This window comes from Balaenoptera ricei, chromosome 20 (assembly GCF_028023285.1).
Source record: "Balaenoptera ricei isolate mBalRic1 chromosome 20, mBalRic1.hap2, whole genome shotgun sequence".
NCBI classification, from domain to species: Eukaryota; Metazoa; Chordata; class Mammalia; order Artiodactyla; family Balaenopteridae; genus Balaenoptera; species Balaenoptera ricei.
In genome coordinates, this window is record NC_082658.1 from 25968476 (window position 1) to 25987861 (window position 19386).

The 19386-nt window shown below is 47.4% G+C and overlaps 1 protein-coding gene across 1 annotated transcript; it reads left to right on the forward strand.

The window, feature by feature from the left end:
- Positions 1-634: 634 nt before the first annotated feature.
- On the forward strand, positions 635-1967 carry HOXB1 (homeobox B1). The gene is made up of 2 exons (XM_059907449.1): positions 635-1202; positions 1639-1967. Exons 1-2 carry the CDS (start codon positions 635-637, stop codon positions 1965-1967), a joined length of 897 nt encoding a protein of 298 aa, XP_059763432.1.
- The last annotated feature ends 17419 nt before the right edge of the window (positions 1968-19386 follow it).

Below are 19386 nucleotides of genomic sequence, written 5' to 3' on the forward strand. Positions count from 1 at the left end.
GGCCCAAAATAACATACCTCACTCGGCTGTCCTAGCCCATCACCCCAAATTGGGAGAAAGAAACTCAGAGTGGGAGTCTCTGGGCAAAGGAGGCTGGATTCCCCATCTCCTGGTCTACAGACTTGGTGAGGGGGGAAGGCTCCTTTGGGTGGGGGGTGGGAAGAATGAAGGGCAGCTGGGTTGAATTTGTCCAAATCTAATAACCTAGAAGCCTATTGAAGGCCTTGGGGGTTGGGAGGGGAGGAAAGTCCTGAATATTCCTCTAACTTTTCCCCCCTCTCCCTCTGGTCCCTTCTTTCCAAAAGTCTTTGAAGAAAGATGTTTTTGACGCTTCCACGTCGCCCTCAGATGGATGGGCTGCGGGTGATTGAAGTGTCTTTGTCATGCTAATGCTCAGGGGGTGATGGATGGGCGCTGGGGCTGCCAAACTCTGGCCCGCTGCGCCCATTGGTCTGGGAGAGATCACATGCGCCCCTCCACCCCCACTCCCTACCCCCTTCCTGGGGGAGCCCTGGCCCAGGCGAGCTGGGTTAGGCCATGGATGCAAGCTTCGGCGCTGTGACATACTGCGGAAAGGTTGTAGGGCAAGAGGGTGTCTCCCCCAAACGGGCCGACCCTCCTGCGGCCTCGACGCATGGACTATAATAGGATGAACTCCTTCTTAGAGTACCCACTCTGTAACCGGGCACCCAGCGCCTACAGCGCCCCTACCTCTTTCCCCCCCAGCTCGGCTCCCTCTGTTGACAGCTATGCAGGCGAGACCCGCTATGGTGGGGGGCTGCCCAGCCCCACGCTCCAGCAGAACTCAGGCTATCCGGCCCAGCACCCGCCCTCGGCGTTAGGGGTGCCCTTCCCCAGCTCCGCGACCTCGGGGTACGCCCCGGCTGCCTGCAGCCCCAGCTACGGGCCTTCTCAGTACTACCCTCTGGGCCAGCCGGAAGGAGATGGAGGCTATTTTCATCCTTCAAGCTATGGGGCCCAGCTGGGGGCCTTGCCCGACGGCTATGGAACCGCTGGAACGGGCCCGGGGCCGTACCCTCCGCCGCAGCCCCCTTACGGGAACGAGCAGACAGGGAACTTTGCACCGGCCTATGCTGAGCTCCTCTCCGAGGCCAAGGAATCGCCCTGCGCGTCAGAAACCAGCCTCCCCACAGCCCGGACCTTCGACTGGATGAAGGTTAAGAGGAACCCACCCAAGACAGGTAGGGCTCAGACGTGGCCAACCCCTCTCTGGGGCTCAGAGCGGCTCTGCTGCTTCTGCACTGAGGTGTCCTGGGCTAGGTTCCTGTCTCTGCGCCGCTGGGTAGAGGCAGGTAAGAGCACTCTGCCCGGTCTCAGGTCAGGTGGGGTCTCCCCACCCAGAGAGTGCCCGGTTCCCGTTAAGAGTAAGTCTCCACACATAGCCGCACTTCCGGATCTGTGTGCCCAGCTCAGGCCCAGGACCTGCTGTCCTGCGGAGGGATGGGGGATGGGAGCGAGGGGAGGCTGATCCAGATCACCTGGAGGGGTGCTTGGTGCTTCGAGAGCTGAAGCGGGACAGCATGGTGAATGCGGGTGCAGAGCTGGCCAGGGGGGAGGGGAGGGGAAGGAGAAAGAGGTGAGAGAACTGACGTGGCCTTTCTCTCGCCCCGCCCTCAGCGAAGGTGTCCGAGCTGGGCCTGGGCGCGCCCGGTGGCCTCCGCACCAACTTCACCACGCGGCAGCTGACCGAGCTGGAGAAGGAGTTCCATTTCAACAAGTACCTGAGCCGGGCCCGGAGGGTGGAGATCGCCGCCACCCTGGAGCTCAACGAGACGCAGGTCAAGATTTGGTTCCAGAACCGGCGCATGAAGCAGAAGAAGCGCGAGCGGGAGGGAGGCCGGGTGCCCCCAGCCCCTTCAGGCTGTCCCAAGGAGGCGGCTGGAGACGCCTCCGACCAGTCCACGTGCACCTCCCCGGAAGCTTCGCCCAGCTCCGTCACCTCCTGAACTAAACCTCGCAGCCGACGGGGCTCGCCAGCCCCGGAGCACCGCAGTCCAGCCCCCTCCTCTGCTCTCCCTAACCCTGGGCCTCGGCTTTACTACTCAGGCGATCCTCACCAAGGCTGGGGCGCCAGTTTAGAGCTGCTTTGGGGAGGAATGGGGGCCCCTTTTCTCCGGTCTGGGCAAGGTGCTGATGGCTGGGGACCCTACAGGAGGACCAGAGGCATGGGAGACACCCAACCTGTCAAGAGTAAAGGGAAGGGCTTCCCTCTGCCTTTAATCTGGGGATCAGCATGTGGGCGGGGTGGGAACAAGTCCCAGCCTCCTGGATTCTCCTTTCCCTCCCAACTTCGATTTGTTCAGTCCAGTGCCTTTGAGCTTCGAGGACTCTCCTCATGCACTCTTATCCTACCTAACTCCCCCTTCTAGGCCCAGGACAGAGAGAAGGCCTTGAGGTTTCCTGTGTGGGAGGTGTTTGGGTGCAGGCGTATTACCAATGCTTAATCTTTCTAGTCACCACAGACCTTACAATAGCACCAGCTGCCTTGCGACAGACCAAAAAGCACCCCCCCCCCAATCTAAGCCTATTAACCCCCTCCTGGCACATTTGTATTGCACTAGCAGCCTCCAGAGGTTGTTTTCTGAGACCTGCCTCCCCTCCCACCAGTGACCTCATCTCTAAGCTACCAAAGTGTTTTGGAACTTGGTACTTCGGAGACTTCTGCAATTTTGTTTGAGGCTGGACCCCAGCAAGCCTCTACCAGGAAGGCGCAGGCACGCCCCCACTAGTTCCTCCCCTATTTATTGCCTCCTGGAAAAGCCAGGACCCTCCTCCTCATCTCCACCCCGACCCCTGGCGCAGCCCAGGGAGGCCCAGGTGCAGGGAGAGCTCCTACCAGCAGCAAGCATTTCTCTGAACCTTGGAGACAGTGGAGGCACCACTCTTTCTGGAAACCTGAGCCCCAAGCAATCGGGTTCTCTCTGTACCTCCAGCTGCCTCATTTCAATAAAGTCTGTGTTTTCCCCTCTTCCGCCTCTTCTGCTCCTCCACCTAGGGGTAAAGGAGGCTCTCTCCAAGAGCCCTGGGGGAGAGATGAGGAAAGAGTAGGTGCAGGCTGGTTGGGCGGGAAGGAGCTGAGCTTTAAGAGCTCGGCTGGATAAAGAGAAGGACTTACTGGGTGGGGCCTAAGCAGAACAGGGCCCTAGGTTTCCAGATCTGACAGCCGTCAGCCCTCAGGTCATTGGAGGAATGTGGGAAGACCTGGAGGGAAAGGGTGGTGGGGAGGATACAGTTCAGAGAGGGTCCTGAAAGGAAGGCAGGAAAGAAGAAAAACGGATCTGTTTGGAGAGAACAGAAAAGGGTGTGAAAAGAGGAGGAAGTTCGGGGGAAGGCAAAGGGCCCACTGCCCCTTCTCCCTTCTGCGTCCCCCACGTCCAGAGCGAGGCCTGGCATAGAGTGTGCCTCGGGAAATATAAATATTTGCTGGGGAGGCTGTTTATCGTCCCCCTCCCCGCCAATTCTTGCTCAGAGAAAGTCAGAGGACAGGTCCCCCGACAAACTTCAGATTGGCACACAGGTTACCCCTCCACTCCCGCTCCCAGCCTGGCGCCCTTCCACCCACCCGGGACGTCGGGGCTCGGGAGCCGGCGAGGCTGAGAGACTCTGGCCGCAGCCGCCCGCCTCCGAAGTGCCGTCCACCAGGCTCCCGGTGACTCCCGGGTCTCCGGCGCTGGACAGCATGGGAGGCGAGGCGAAAGGGCCGAGGGGGAGGCGGGGAAGGGAGGGCTGCGGCGGGAGCGGCAGGTTGGAGTCCCGAGGGCCGGGGTGGGCGAAGGAGGCCGAGGTAAACCTCAGTCCCGCGCTGACCTTTTTACCTCGAAGCGCCCCCGGGCTTTCCAAACAAGCCGACGGCGCGCCCGCGGGGGCAGCTATTGTCTCCTGGCGGGTCCCACTGACAACCCTTTGGTCGGCGGAGGCTGGGGAGGCGGAGGCGGGCCTGGCTCCGGCAGCGCCGCGACGGCCGCCTAACCGCCAGCGCTCTCGCCCTGCAGTGCCGTCCGGAGGACGCGGGCCTGCGCGCTCCCGACCGGTTTATTGCTAACGGGGACCCCCGATGCCCTGGAGTCAAGACATCTGGGGTCGGGCAGCAGGACCAAAGGGGGCGTCTTACCCACCCCATCTACTGAATTCTCGACCTTTCAGAGGAAGACAAGGAGCGAAGAGGACTAGGAGTGTGTGCAAGAAAAGCCGAGCGTTTGCTTCCTAATGATATTGGTGCTATTATAGGAGAGGCCAAATTATCAATAATGTCACAGCCCAGCTGGAGAGGAAGAGAAGTGTGTTGCAAGAGGAAGCTCAGCTTTCCCAGAGCTTGATGCCTTGCCCTCTGTCTTAAAAAAAAAAAAAATCTATTAACTGCTCTTCTGCATTTAATTAAAATTGCCACCAAGGTTGGCTTTCCCAAGGGGGTCACCTTGACAGAGGGGACAGACCAGTGTCTGTGGAAACAAAACGCTTGCTTGGAGCCATTCAGTGTAAGCTGGTAGAGCCTTCTGGTTGGGATATTTCTGGATCCTGCAACCTTTGGACCAGTGGGCAGAAAATCAGGGAAGAGGAAGGAGCTTTGGTTAGAGCAGGACCCCAGGGATGGTGAAGCTGGGCCTTAGACTGGGGCTGACAGGTCCTGGGGGAGGCTGGTCTCTTTGGTTTTTGGCCACAGCAGAAGGAACTATCAGATTCCCCCAGGGAGAGATGAGGGGCAAATCAATTCTCTGTTAACAGAGGGGCAGGCTCAGAAGAATCTGCAATACATCTGAGCCCCCCCATCTCCTTTGATCCTAACCCCTTCCCCACTTTGTGCTCTCCTAAAGTCCCACTTATCTGAGGCCTCAGACTGGTCTACACGGAAAGCATTTATTTGCAGAAACAAAAGGTCACTGTATTTTCCTATCATAAATGACAAAGGAGAGGTTGGTAAAAACAAACAAACAATCAAACAAACAAAAACACATTGTTAAACTTTCCAGAATAGATGACAAACTGCTTCCCTCATAGACTCCACCATGCCTTTCAGATAGGTGGGTTTTTCACAGCCCTTGAGGGGGCAAAGGGAATTATATTTCCCAGAAGATCTGAAAGTACATTTTCTGCAAGATTTAAAGCCCTCCACCCCAACACCTCCATTTACCAAATCTCCAAAAAGTCTCCTATTTTGAAAATAAAAATCTTAAAATAGAGATTTTTTTCCCCCATTGATTCTTTATGGGGGGGGAGAATTCTTCTCAGGTTGAAAGTTTGTCAAGGTTTCTGAGGAGTATCTCCCCGCCCCTCCTCCACCACGTAGCCTCCACTCCACCCAACACTCTGCACCATCTGTTTCTCAGCCCCAAGTGTGAACTTTTCCTCTTTCATTTGCTTTCTTCTTCAGCATTTGTTCTCCCAACATGAGGCCCTTTGATCTCCAGGACAAGAGAGACAAGGAAAAGAGATTTAAAAAACCCTAAAGTTCTTCTTACTTTTAATGTGGGTTTCTTTGTTATGAACATTCTTTGCACCAATACCACTGGGCTGCTGGAAGGGAGTTGGTGGGATGCGGAGTAGAAGAAGGTGGAGATGGGGAGGCTGGGGGCATCTCCAGATGACTGAGAGCATGGAGATCCAGATGAAACTGAGAGGAAGGCCAAGATACGTGGGTTCAAATCCTTCCAGCCCTGCCTCTCACAGCCTTGTGGCCATTTTCTCCAAAATGGGCATCATAATCGTACTTATTTCATAGGGTGGATGTTAATAAATAAGTTTATATGTGTAAAATATTCGAGAGCAGTCCCTAATAAATAAATATGCGCTATAATAATACTTATCATTATTAAAGGGGACATGTCCTCTCCCCTATCTATAGTCCCTAATTGATTCCAGGGCACATCTTGACCCTTTGGGGTGCACACACACTCTCACTTCTCACATTCATATCTTGTTTGATCCCTGATAGGTATATGATACTAGAGACAGGTTCTGGGGCTAAGGACAGGTAGAGGGGATTCCCTTCTTAGCAGCTGAGAACACCCAGGTGGGTCTGGCTGAGACCCTTTCCTTTCCTTCAGGTCTCAGCCCACTCACCTGTAGAAGAGGAGAGTTGTCCTGGGCCTCTTGAACTCTCCCTCCCATCTCCATTGGGAAGAAGGCTCAGAAGTCCTGAAGGCAGACAGTTTGAGTTCCTGATTTAGAGTGGTGGAGGGCAAGGGTTCTGAAGTGTAACTTAGTTTTCAACGTGGTTCCTCTCTTATCAGCTGGGTGAGTGAGCTTATGCCAGTTATTCAATTTCCCCGTGCTTCCATTTCTTCAGATGTAAAATGAGGGAAGTTGAATAAGTGAGATATATGAGACATGCTTAGAACACTGCCTGGCAGTGTTCAGTAGAGAGTTTCTGTTTTATATATTCATACAAGACATTTTTTATTACTTTCTTGTACTGAGTTTTTCTTGGCCTTGGTGTGATGGAAGCAGACATTCGCTAGCCTTCATCCTCCAGCACTGTACCTGCAGACTCATCTAGTACTGTAACCATGGAATTTGCTGCTGGGGAATAAAATAATTATGAATGAAAAGGTTCAGGGTAGTTCCACAGAATACTAGTTCATAGTAAGTGCAGCATCGTAATGAGACATGCTTTTGGCAGGACAGTCTCATTGCATAACTCTGGGAGCATGTTCTCGCTGTGGTCCATGCGGTTGGCACGCCCTGCAGTTGTACCAGATTTTTTCCTGGTGGCTCAGTCCTAGCTCTAAGAACTTCCTTGCATGGCCTCCTTTACATGACTCAACCACAATATTCCAGATGCTTTAACTTTTGCTATTTCCCAGGCTCTCTAAATGCTTGATATCCTCAGAGTGGGTCCTGGGTGGAACAGGAGTTGGAGATGCCAAATATTTAATGCCCATTTCTGGGAGAACAGATTGGCTCAAGCAGCTATTAACTTCAGCTCAGAGTAGGACCTCTTGGCCACTGTCATTCTCTTCATCGGGAAAAAAGTGGATCAGGTACTTCAGAGAAGAAAGAATTTTGTAGGAAGTCAGGAGACCAGAGCTTCCTCTACCAAGGGCCTCCTGTGTGTCCTTGAATCAATCACTTAACCTCTCTGGGCCTGCTTTCCCAGTCTTTAATATAAGTTGCATTATCTCACTGCAGCTTTACTGATCCTTCCCTCTGATGATAGAAGAAGATGTAAGTAAGAAAGAATGTTAAACTTGGTCTGGGATGGGGGGTGGTAGGGTGGGGTGGGGGAAGCATCATGTCCCGCATAGTCTACTGGCCAAGTTGGAGCTAATTAAAATTACTGTTTCTCCCCCCCACCCGGGTCAATTTCCTCCATGCTCTCAAGATCACTGGCCTGGGTCCAGACAATTCTGAGCCCTGTAGCCCTTTCTGCCTGAAGGGAGAACCTAGGAGGGAGGGAGTCCCAAAAAGCATGTGCCCTCTGCTCCTTAGAGGCCCGAAGCTCCCTTGAGTTTACTCTGGCCTGACAGCTCCGTTTCTACCCCACCTTGGAGATGAGGCAGCTCGGTATTTACTCAGCCGGAGAGGTTTGCCCAGAAGCCTTGCCTCCCAGCCAGCTCCTGCTGGCTCTGCTCTGCAACCCTCACCCCCTTCCCTTCCTGGTTCATGGAGAGTTCAGCCCTGAAATGGCTTACAGCCCCCCACCCCCCAGCCCTGGAGGAGCTGCCTGTCCAGGGGATTGCTGAGGCCAGAGGGCGGGGGAAGGGTCCCGGTCGTGGGGTCATGCCCTGGTCTCTCCACTCTTGCTGGACCAGTGCCTGAGCCTCCCAGAGGAGAGACGACTCAGGAAATGATTGTCTTTTGGGGGAAGGGGTGTAGGGAGATTGGCTAAAATGGGACTGTCAGGTTGGGAACATCATCCAGGACTGCAAAGGGCCACATATCTGCATGTTATTAGTGTCATAAACTATGTCTAATGGAAGAGAAATTTGGTAAACTTGTAATAGTCTGGACTCTCTTTCCAAAGACACTACAAGGGCTAATATGATAAAGAAGTGACATGCATGTTCTCAGCAACCATATATGAAAAATAGTCTCTAACCTCCTAACTTTCTAGAATATAAGATCCATGAAGACTGAGATTTCTGTTTTGTTCATTGCTGCATTTCTAGTGCCTTGAACAATGCCTGGCATGTAGTAGATGCTCAGTAAATATTTGTTGGACAAGTGAACATTGAAGCAAATTTCTCTTGTCTAGAAGCCAGTCACCCCCGCAAAATGGTCTTCTGAAATGACATCAGTTTTAGATGTTTGATTAGTCCAAGAGTGTTACCTGATCAGTGTATTCATATGAAAATAATGAAAGTAGGACAAGTGATGGAAGGGGACCTGGGAAACATCTTCTTATTCTCTGACTTTCCGTTCATTCGTTAAAGGTATTTATCTCAGGCAAATGACAGAGTTTCTTTTACAGCTTCAGGGAGAGTCTGCTCCCAGGGTTCACCCATAGAGTTTTTGTTTGTTTGTTTTGTTTGAACTTCCTTTACTTTAGCAAGCGTAAACTCAAGAAAAGACTCAACTTTAGAAATGCAAAGGATTTGAAGGCCCAGCTGGATGTTTAGATTGGTAGAAATGTTGGTAGAAAATAGACAGAGAAGCCAACTCTTCTGTTGAGAGATCCAGGCAGGTGCAGCCGCTGCAGACAAGCCTTCCTTTCTCCTCTCCATCACCCAATGCAGCCCCACAGGGTGCAGTGTCCTTTATACGCCAATGGACCAAGTTTTCCGTTTCTAAAAACCTTTGGGAAGTCTTCCCCTTCTAGGCCCAATAAAGTGAATTCACTTAGGTTTGTTTGGGTCTGAAAGGGGACAGCGAGGGGAAGCATTACTTTTAATGCTTAATGGAACTCGAGGGCAAGGATGGTCACCTGTTGGAAGTTTCTCAGAATGCTTGAGAAGATCACCCATTCTGGTGTGGTCAGTTACCATTCTTGGAAATTGTTGGGAATTGATGACATCCTCTTGCATACTCCAGCCACAGACCTACACACGTGGATCCTGATCACAGAACAGGAAACCTGATTTAAAGCAAGAAAAAGGAAGGGAAAAGTGTCAAGGAAAAGGAAAAGACACCTCCACCTCCTGTTCCTCCCTGGCATTAGATTTCCAGATCAAGGGCCCCCTAGGAAGAACGGAGTTGGGGAATGGAATTCCTCAGCAGTGACCTGAAAAAACTCAAAGGTTCAAGGCTTCTGGGCATGGCTCTGACAAATTTGGCCAGAGTTCTCTGATTCCCCATTTCAGACACAGCCTTTGCTGGGAGCTGTTGTTTTGGGGGATGGGGAGTCTGAAGAGGCAAAATCTGGACAACAAGATGTGCAGAAGAAAAGCCTTTGAGGTGTATGTGAGGAAATAGGCTGGCAGCTGGTGGAAAGAGCTGTCCCACGCTCCTCTCCAGCCCTGAGCTTTCTTTCCACCATCCACCGCCTCCAGTTACTCCACTGTCTCTCCAATTTACACTCAGTCGTTTTCCGGAACTCAATTTTCAATCCCCACCTTTCGGGGCCTGGCAGGAGGGACACTACCCAGAGTTAGAGGAAGGCAGGAGGGCAACACCTTCCTTGGAGGATGGGTGGGGTGGGTGGAGCAATTCCTAATCCAGCAGGGGGTCTGTATTCAGCAATTCAAATTCAGTGATTTGGGTGCATTGGATGGGGACTTGCAAAGACACCTTTGAAAGGGTCTGCATGCTTGCAGGCTCCCGCCTTACCAAGCGGCACATTTCAAAACCCATTGAAATCCACACCTTGACACATCCCCAAAGAGACACGCCAACCTCCCTCACACGTTCGCAGACCTGTCTGTAAACAAGCATTGTTACTCGTGCCTCAGACCGGCAAATAAACTGACCTTGTACACAGCTCTGCACACGTGGCTGCAACAGCCAGAGAAAGCGGGCTGGAGAGACAGGTATTGTTACCTGCGTGGAAAGGTTCTGTTTCTCTTCACTCTTTGGAGTTTATGTTTTGACTGTTAAGTGGTACCAAATGAAGCTTCTGAGAAGTGTGAGTGGAAAACAGAAGAGTTCTCCGCAAAGAGGTGAAAAGGAAGAGGGCCTTTTGCTAAAAATGCTTCAGTCTCATCTCTACAGAATTCCCAGAATGGAAATGAAAAGGAAGGAGGTGAGTAATGAGTCATCTCTCTGTGCTGGGTGGTGTGCGGCTGCGCGCTCAGAGGGAAAGCAAAAATTAAGAGAAAACGAAACAAACAAAAAATCCCAAACGTGACTAATTTCCTACTTTTCCTTCACAGAATACCAAAGATCTGGAAAGCTGATTTTTTCCCTGGTTTTCATTTGGGTGTTTGGACCCAGAGTTTAGTAGGCTTTACCTGAGTCTTCCCACCTTAAGTAGGAAAAAGAAAAAGAGCTTGTGCTTATCCCTAGAATTTAATGATGAAGAACAGAGGGACAGATACAAAAATAAAAGAAAAATAGCATCCAGTTAGTGCCCAATACCAATACTAACTTTGGGTTCTTCAACATCCTATTTTGAAAAAAAAAGAAAAAAGAAAAAACATAGTTTCAAAAGTGTGTTCAATAAATCTACCAAAAATAGTCTGAGTGTGTTCCAAAATCCTCCCTTTATGAAAAACTCCCTCTAGTTCACTAGAGAAAAAATATCTGTTTTTTAAAAAATTCCTCTCTTTGAATAAGAAAGGGGGTTTATCTGCAGCAGTCTTCCTTCCGTCTCTACTCTTTCTAAGTCAAAGTGATTTTTTGCTTTACTCTTTCTCTCTTCCTCCAGCCCTCTTGCACACAGTTCTCTGGAAAAAAAGGGGTCCTGGGTTTGAATTTAATTTAATCAGTACAAAAACTTCTTGCTTTTATGTCTTTTGCATTGGCCAGGTGCTGAGCTGCTCCCAATCTCAGATTTCTCCTTGGGAAACAAGAAAAGACCGGATTCTCTCCCTCTTTTTTTTTCCCTCCCCAGAACTTTAAAGTTTAGTTTTCAGTTTTATTTTTGGTGACAAGTGTAAATGTTTGCTCAGTTGCTGAGACATAACTCAGATTCTTCTCTGGGGTCAGGAGCCCTCTTCCATCCTCTCCTTTCAACTGAGGCAGGGCTCCAGACGTAGATAGTTGTTTTGGAGTCACAGAGGGTCTCACTCAGCACCCTTAGAGCCCCTTCCCACTTCAGCCTGGAATTGAGAGCAGCCTCCTGAGTCCCAGGGTCCATTCTCTGTTGAGGTCTGAAGCCCTTGATTGAGAGAGGAGAGAGAAAAGCTCATGGGTCCCTGATAGGTGTGAAGAGCAGGTCTTTCTATGTAGGTGAACCTGGAGAGAAAGGACTTTCCTCTCCTCCCAACACACACGCACACACACACACACACACACACCCAACAACCCTGCAAGCTTAATGAAGGAATTTTACTGTTTAAGGGAATGGAGACAGAGGAGGAGGGAGTTACTTGTAAATCTGCTTCCGGCAACAGGGAGAGGTGTTTTCTTCAGAACTTTGGCAGATGTGGAGAGAAATTCCTGCCCAATAATGAGATACCATTAACTACTAATCCAGATTTCAAATCAACATTGCCTTTGGATATTTTGATGGCCATCTAGCTGCTTCTTAGCTCATAGAGAGAGGTGAGGAATCTGCATCGCTGAACGCTTTTTGGTTCCTTTCTCTCTTTCCCCATATACCTCCTGAACATAACCCAGGAGCTTTTTTATTTCTCCTTAGGTGAGTGAGTTTCCCAAGACATATCAGGGCTGAAGGTGACAACTGCTGGGAATTCCTTGCTTTTCTCAACCTCACTAGTGCCCACCTGAGATGGACTTAGGAGAATGAAAGAGGCACAAATCGAAGCAAAACGACAACTGAAAGCTTGGATATGGAAGGAACGTAAAGACCCTCACCCAATCTTTACTACAATATCCTGGACTTGGACACCTCTAGCAATGGGAAGATTGCTATTTATAAGGGAGATTCCCCCGATGTTGGACTGTTCTAAATACTAGAAAATACTTCTTTATAAGGAATACGAGTTTGTCTTCTTGGGACTTGCACCCATTGATCTTACTTCTTTGCTGCCTTCTGGAGCCAAGAGAATGACTCAATTCCTTTCCCACATGCTACCCCTCCAAATATTTGAAGACAGCTGTCGTGTGTATCCCTAGAGTAATATACACTCCCAATTCCTTAATTTGTTTCTCCTAAGACCTGATTTCCAGATCTTTCCCCATCCTGCTCTTTCTTCCTTAGTCAATATTTTCTACACAACAAAGTGTCCAGAACTGAACAGAAAATATAAAGTGTGACTGGATCAGTTCTAAGTAGAGTGGAAATATTATATCCCTCGATCTGGGCACTATATTTCTGTTGATACAGGCAGGATATCTTGCACAGGAAAGAACAACGGGGCAGGCTGGTGGCAGCTGAGAAATAGGAGGAATCCTTTCTCTCTTTCAAATTGTGTCCATCTACTTGACCTCTAGGGCTGCAGTAGTCACTGATACCATGATCCACACAAATCCCCAAGCTCTGTGAGGGAGCTGCCAGATTGGCAGCCATTATGGGGAACAAACATTTGCTGAGCAGTGCCTGTTTAATTTGTGAGAAGGGAAAGGAGCATTAGAGTAGAGAAGCAATGTGAAAGGTGAGAAGGAGTGGCCCTATTATCTCAAGGGAAGGAAGTGCCGATTTACCTCGGCTACGGCAGCTACTCCAGTCCTGCTCCTTATCATTGCTGCCCAGGTAACTCTACTTCTTTCACAATGCTTTTCCCACTTCCCTTGTTGGTGGCAGCTGTTATTATTTTTGTTATCATTGTTGATGTTATTGACATTTATATAGAACTTTGCTATTAGTCTTTACTTCTCATCACATCTCTGGGAGGTTAGTATGATCATTATTCTCACATATGAGGAGCCCGAGGCTCAGAGAAAATAAATAATGTACCCAAGATCACATACCTGAAAAGCAACACATCATTTTTCTTTTTGTGCCTCTGGCCCTCTAGGATTTATATATAAGCCCACATATCTGGAATATGCAATGCATTTAGGATGTCAGCCTCTCTTCCACCTCATTCTACTCTTTTTTTTTTTAAAGAAGATCTCATTTATTTATGGCTGTGTTGGGTCTTCGTTTCTGTGCGAGGGCTTTCTCCAGTTGCGGCAAGCGGGGGCCTCTCTTCATCGCGGTGCGCGGGCCTCTCACTATCGCGGCTTCTCGTATTTCGGAGAACAGGCTCCAGACGCGCAGGCTCAGTAATTGTGGCTCATGGGCCCAGTTGCTCCGCGGCATGTGGGACCTTCCCAGACCAGGGCTCGAACCCGTGTCCCCTGCATTGGCAGGCAGATTCTCAACCACTGCGCCACCAGGGAAGCCTCTCATTCTACTCTTAACCCTGCCTTAGCTATCAGACCACCAGGCATTGTTTAGAGTCTGAGGTGACTGCTTTTTTCCTTTTGGAGGAGAGAAATCAAGCAGACTACCCCAATATTCAAGATTACCAGGTTTAACTAGGGAATCTCTCTCTCTGTCTTTGTAACCCTTTAAGATTGAGAATTCCCGCAAATAGTGTCCAAGTCAGATATGGGTTGACTCACAGATTCTGTGAAAATCTCTAACGGTCAGGGTTTGGCCATTATGGGAGGTCTTGCTTTAGAGACCTTCCACTTGAAGTGGGGGGGGGGGGGTCTTCTCCAAGTTTGGAAAGATGTAGGCACTTTGAACATGATCGATCTTGATGTTGAAAGGGTTCAGGTTTGGCATATTACAGCAACCCTGGGGGCAATGGGAAGGGGGCTATTAACATGAATTTGCGAAGGGGTTCTCCTTGAGGACACATCTTTCCAAATTCTTATGATGGGTATGCAAATGCTATGACTTTCTAGGTACTGGGAGTCATGATACAGGGATGGATAAGAAGTGGGAACTTTCATAAAAAGGAACGAAACTGGGTCATTTGTAGAAACATGGATGGACCTAGAGACTGTCCTACAGAGTGAAGTAAGTCAGAAAGAGAAAAACAAATATCGTATATTAACGCATATATGTGGAATCTAGAAAAATGGTAGAGATGAACTGGTTTGCAAGGCAGAAATGAGACACAGATGTAGAGAACAAACATATGGACACCAAGGGGGAAAAGGGGGGTGGTGGGATGAATTGGGAGATTGGGATTGACATATATACACTAATATGTATGAAATAGATAACTAATGAGAACCTGCTGTATAGCACAGGGAACTCCACTTCACTGTACAGTAGCAACTAACACAACATTGTAAAACAACTATAGCTCAATAAAAATAAATAAATTAATTAATTTAACAAGAAGTGGGGGCTTTCAGCTTTTTTCTCATGCGCCTGCTCTCACATTAATCAGCCTCCCCCTATATCTCCCCCACCCCACCACTTCGTTGGAGATCCTGGTCATGGTAGACATATAGACCAGAGCTTTGAAGACTTTGAGGAATAAGCAGATCAAAAAGTCCAAATCTCCAGCCCCTTCCACCTGTGAGCTTCCCGGCACTGGTCGGCAGAGCCAGGCACAAGGCAGATGCAAGGTAGAAGCCTGGAGGCCACGAGCAGCTTCCCATCCTGTAACTCAGTCCAGGCCCTGGGGACTTATAGAGTGGTCCTGACAGCAGAATTAACATGATGGGGAGTCTAGGGAGAGACAGGAAGGGGGGAGAGGAGGGACACAGAGTCAGATTAGGGGCAGTAGATCACTTGGGTCTGGCATCTACCCTCCTGCTTTATGCAAATGTTGCTTTAGCTCCAAAGAAGCCACATTCCGGGACTAGTTTGCTGTTTATTTAAAAATACACACGACTTTGCAACCCGTCTGGAAAGCTCTGAAGGGGCTCCTGATAAGGGCATCTCATCATATCCCAGCAGCAGGGCAGTAAATCGAGAACATGCAGAAACATCAAGAAAGCCCTTCCTTGATCAGATGTTGTAGAGAATTTGCAAAGTCTGCAGATAAGGAGATCACTAGAGAGAATGCATGTGTGAGTCCCTCAGAGAAAGCCCATTTATTTTCTCCTTTTCTGTTACCTTCTGCTCTCTAGCCGAGCAAGGCATGCACAGCAAGGGGGAGGTGGGTGAGCGCTGGTTGTGAGGCTACGCAGCCCAAGTCACACATGGCCTCTCTTCCCCAGGTGCCCCGCAATGCAGGAGGATCTCGCCTTTCCTTATCGGTTTTGAAATACAAGGCACAGAGACTCAACGGCTGCCGAGGGAAAAGGCTATCACAGAGCAAATACCTGAAAGGGAGAGACATATTTGAGAAAGAACAGATAACATTTTCAACATATTTAGAGATCCTAGCCCTCATCCGGCTTCAGTATCCCTTCACCTGAGCTTTTACCAGTAAGATGTGTCAAACAAATTAAATAGTTGATGGGAAGGCAGGAGCCAGGCATCTTACCAGTCCTTTTTTCTTGTGTTGGAGCCAGCCTGGAGACAACCATGCTGAAATAATGGGTCTTGGTAATTTCACAAGCTAAGGGACTCCAAGCACGCCATACTTCACTTACTTTGCAGATAGTCACTCAGCCCCCTGACCAAAGGGAATATCAATTTTTGCTGAGAATCAGTAAAAATTATTAAATAGCAGTGATGAGGGGCCAGGAATTAGAGTTCTTTTTATAGTCAAATTAAGGCTTCATCACTTTGTTATAAAGCAGAAACTAGCATGCCATTGTAAAGCAATTATACTCCAATAAAGATGTTAAAAAAAAATTAAGGCTTCATGAGTCTCTTCCATTCTTTCATCCTTCCCATCATCAGCCCTGCTCGTTAGCTAAAGAAATGGAGGAACAAGAAATTTCAATTAATTGGAGGCAATATTGGAGGAACCCGAGAGTGCCCCACACATGACAAGCTTGCAGAGAGGGTTCTGATGGGAGATCCAAGACAAGCCCATCGAAAGGTAGAGTAAGGAGGTGGGGTGTACTTCGAAGGGTCAATAATCTGAAATGTACAACTAGAAAGAGATTAATTCCAGATCGCTATAGCTGCAAATCCTCTTGAAGGATAACTGGGAGGATAAGCATAGTGTGAATGGGGTCACCAGCTTAAAGAATGAAAATATACCAGGTTTTAGGAGGGGGATCTCTAAAAGTGAGAAGAAAGAGAAGGCTGGGTGCTTAAGTCTCTCTCCGTCTCTCCTTCTGTCTCTCCTGTTAGAATTGTGATACGTGTTCCTAACGTTCTTGGTCTTTCATATATCCTTGAGACCCGGTCTTACCTGGTTAATTTCCCCTCCAAAACATGGCACTCTTTCTATTTTGACTTCTAATAAGCTCTTCCATTTTCCTGAAAGATTTTCTACTCATTCTATGCCTGGAAAACCTTATTTGTTTCCCAAGATGCAGCTCAAACATCACTTCCTCAAGGAAGCCTTCCCACCATCCCTAGACAGAGTGAATCTCTGTCCTTGTTACTCTACCCATGTCTCCTTTTTAAAAAAATTTTATTAATTTTTATTGGAGTCCATGTCTCCTTAATTCCACCACTGGGCCCTTATGTTGCATGTATCACTTGTTTATATGTCTGTTCATTTTTGTATCCTTAGTACCTAGGGGAAAAGACATATCTTGTAAATATATACGGAATATTGAAAAGATGAATGAATACAAGAGTAAAGATGAGACAGATCCAACATTTGGCATAGGTGGCATGATATTAATAGCTGATAGATATAGCAAATATATTTAGTTTTTGGTTTTCTATCTTCTTCATGTAACATAAAGATCTTCAAGATTTAAATAACAATAACTTTATTAAGGAGGGTATTTGTCTCACTAACTCACATCTATAGCATCACATTCAGTTCCAGGTGCCATATTTTAAGAGCATCTTAGACTCCCTAGATTGGAAGGGACCGTAAAGATTATCTGGCCCAATCTCCTTTTTATGACAATGTTTTCATCAAGTGGCTGTCCAGCCTCTGATTGCAACCCACCCATCACCAGATCCAGGGAGCTCACAACTTCCTGAGATGGTCAAATTTCTCTTCAAACCACTCTGACTGCTTTTCCTTATTTAAGATGAAATTATTTTACTGAAACTTTCCCCCTTTGCTCTTATTGCTATTCCTTCAGCTACCAGAAGACATTCATAATGCCTTCCTTACCTCAGTCTTTCCCACTCCAGGTGAAACCCTGTTATCCTTCAGCAACTCATTATATGACACGACAGTGTCACACAAGGAACCAGAGGAATATCCTCTGACAACGCCCCGAGCAAAGTGTAAACTGTTCTGCATGGTGTATCAGCACAGAAGTCCATTAGGACTATAACATTTTCCTCATTCTTGTAGTCCTACCAGCTACTTATGGAGACTTGTTGAACATTGACTTTTGTTTCAAGCCCTTTACACACATTGTCTCCTTTAATTCTTTTCCCATTTTGCACACGATGGAACTGAGACTTATAGAGGATAAATACATTGAACAGAGTCACACTACAAATACAATGTTTCTATTAATACAGCTCGTGGTTATTCTTTTTTGTTTTGTTGACATTTTTTTTGGCAGTCATACCCAGAGTTAACTCATACTGAAACATCTAATTATTTTTTGCATATATGGTGGCTTGGTTTTATTTTCTCCACCTGGATTCATACAGTGATTTAAAAGGTATTTTTTCCAAATTTTTATTATGAAAAATGTCAAATATTGAGAAAATATTAAAAGAATAGTACAAGGAGCACTGTACATCTACCACCTGAATTCAGTGGTTACCATTTTGTCAGGTTGGTTTCATATAACTTTTTATTTATGCATCCATCCTTCCATCAACGCATTTCAAAATAGGTTGCACTTCACCTTTAAATTTTTTAGTGTGCATCTCCTAAGAATAAAGGACATTGTCCTATATAACCAGTTGTCACACCTAAAAAAATTAGTGGGATTTCCCTGGTGGTGCAGTGGTTAAGAGTCCGCCTGCCAAGAAATAGAGACACAGACGTAGAGAACAAACCTATGGACACCAAGAGGGGAAAGTGGCAGGGGGGTGGTGGTGGTGTGATGAATTGGGAGACTGGGATTGACATATATACACTAATATGTATAAAATGGATAACTAATAAGAACCTGCTGTATAAAAAAGTAAAAAAATATTTTTTTTAAAAAGAGTCTGCCTGCCAATGCAGGGGACACGGATTCAATCGCTGGTCTGGGAAGATCCCACATGCTGCGGAGCAGCTAAGCCCGTGTGCCACAACTACTGAGACTGTGCTCTAGAGCCCATGCTCCGCAACAAGAGAAGCCACCGCAGGGAGAAGCACTTGCACCGCAAGGAAGAGTAGCCCCCGCTCGCTGCAACTAGAGAAAGTCCCCGCAGCAACGAAGACCCAACGCAGCCAAAAATAAATAAATAAAAATATAGATAAATTTATTTTTAAAAATTTAGCAATAATACACAGATCATTACAAACTTCTCTAACTTTCCCAAAATATCTTAAAATACACATCACATAAAATTTACCATTTTAATAATTTTTAAGCATACAGAGCCCTAGTGTAAAGTACATTCACACTGGCGTGCAACCAACTGCAGAACTTTTTTCTTTTTTTAAAAATATTTATTTATTTATTTGGTTGCGACGGGTCTTAGTTGCGACACATGGGCTCTAGTTGAGGCGCGTGAACTCAGTAGTTGTGGCACGCGGGCTTAGTTGCCCCGTGGCATGTGGGATCTTAGTTCCCCAACCAGGGATTGAACCCAAGTCCCCTGCACTGAAAGGTGGATTCTTTACCACTGGACCACCAGGGAAGTCCCTCCAGAACTCTTTTCATGTTGAAAAATTGAAACTCTATAATTATTAGACAAGCACTCCTCATTCCCTTCTCCCCCAGCCCCTGACAACCACCATTCCATTGTCTGTCTCTATGAACTTGACTACTCTGGGTACCTCATGTACATGAAATCATACAATGTTTGTCTTGTTGTGACTCCTTATTTCACTTAGCATAATATCATCCAGTTTCATCCACATTGTAGCATGGGAAATGTAGAATTTCTTTCCTTTTTAAGGCTGAATATATTCCATTGTATGTATATATCACATTTTATTTATTTATTCATTTATTGATGGACACTTGAGTTGCTTTCACCTTTAGGCTGTTGTAAATAGTGCTGCTGTGAACATGCATGCATAAATATCTCTTTAAGACCCTGATCTGATTTCTTTTTGTTATATACCCAGAAGTGGAATTGCTGGATTATATGATAATTCATAGAATGTTTTTTTGAGGAACCTCCATACTGTTTTCCACAGCAGCTGCACCATCTTACATTCTCACCAACAGTGTTCGAAGTTCTAATTTCTTCACATCCTTGCCAATGCTTGTTCTTTTATTTTCTTTCTTTCCTTTTTTTTTTATGGTAGCTATCCTAATGGGTGTGAGGTG

Coding starts and splice junctions, on each gene's coding strand:
- HOXB1 (XM_059907449.1), top strand. CDS start 635: ATGGACTATAATAGGATGAACTCCTTCTTAGAGTACCCACTCTGTAAC. Junction 1,203..1,638: donor GAGGAACCCACCCAAGACAG/GTAGGGCTCAGA, acceptor CCCCGCCCTCAG/CGAAGGTGTCCGAGCTGGGC.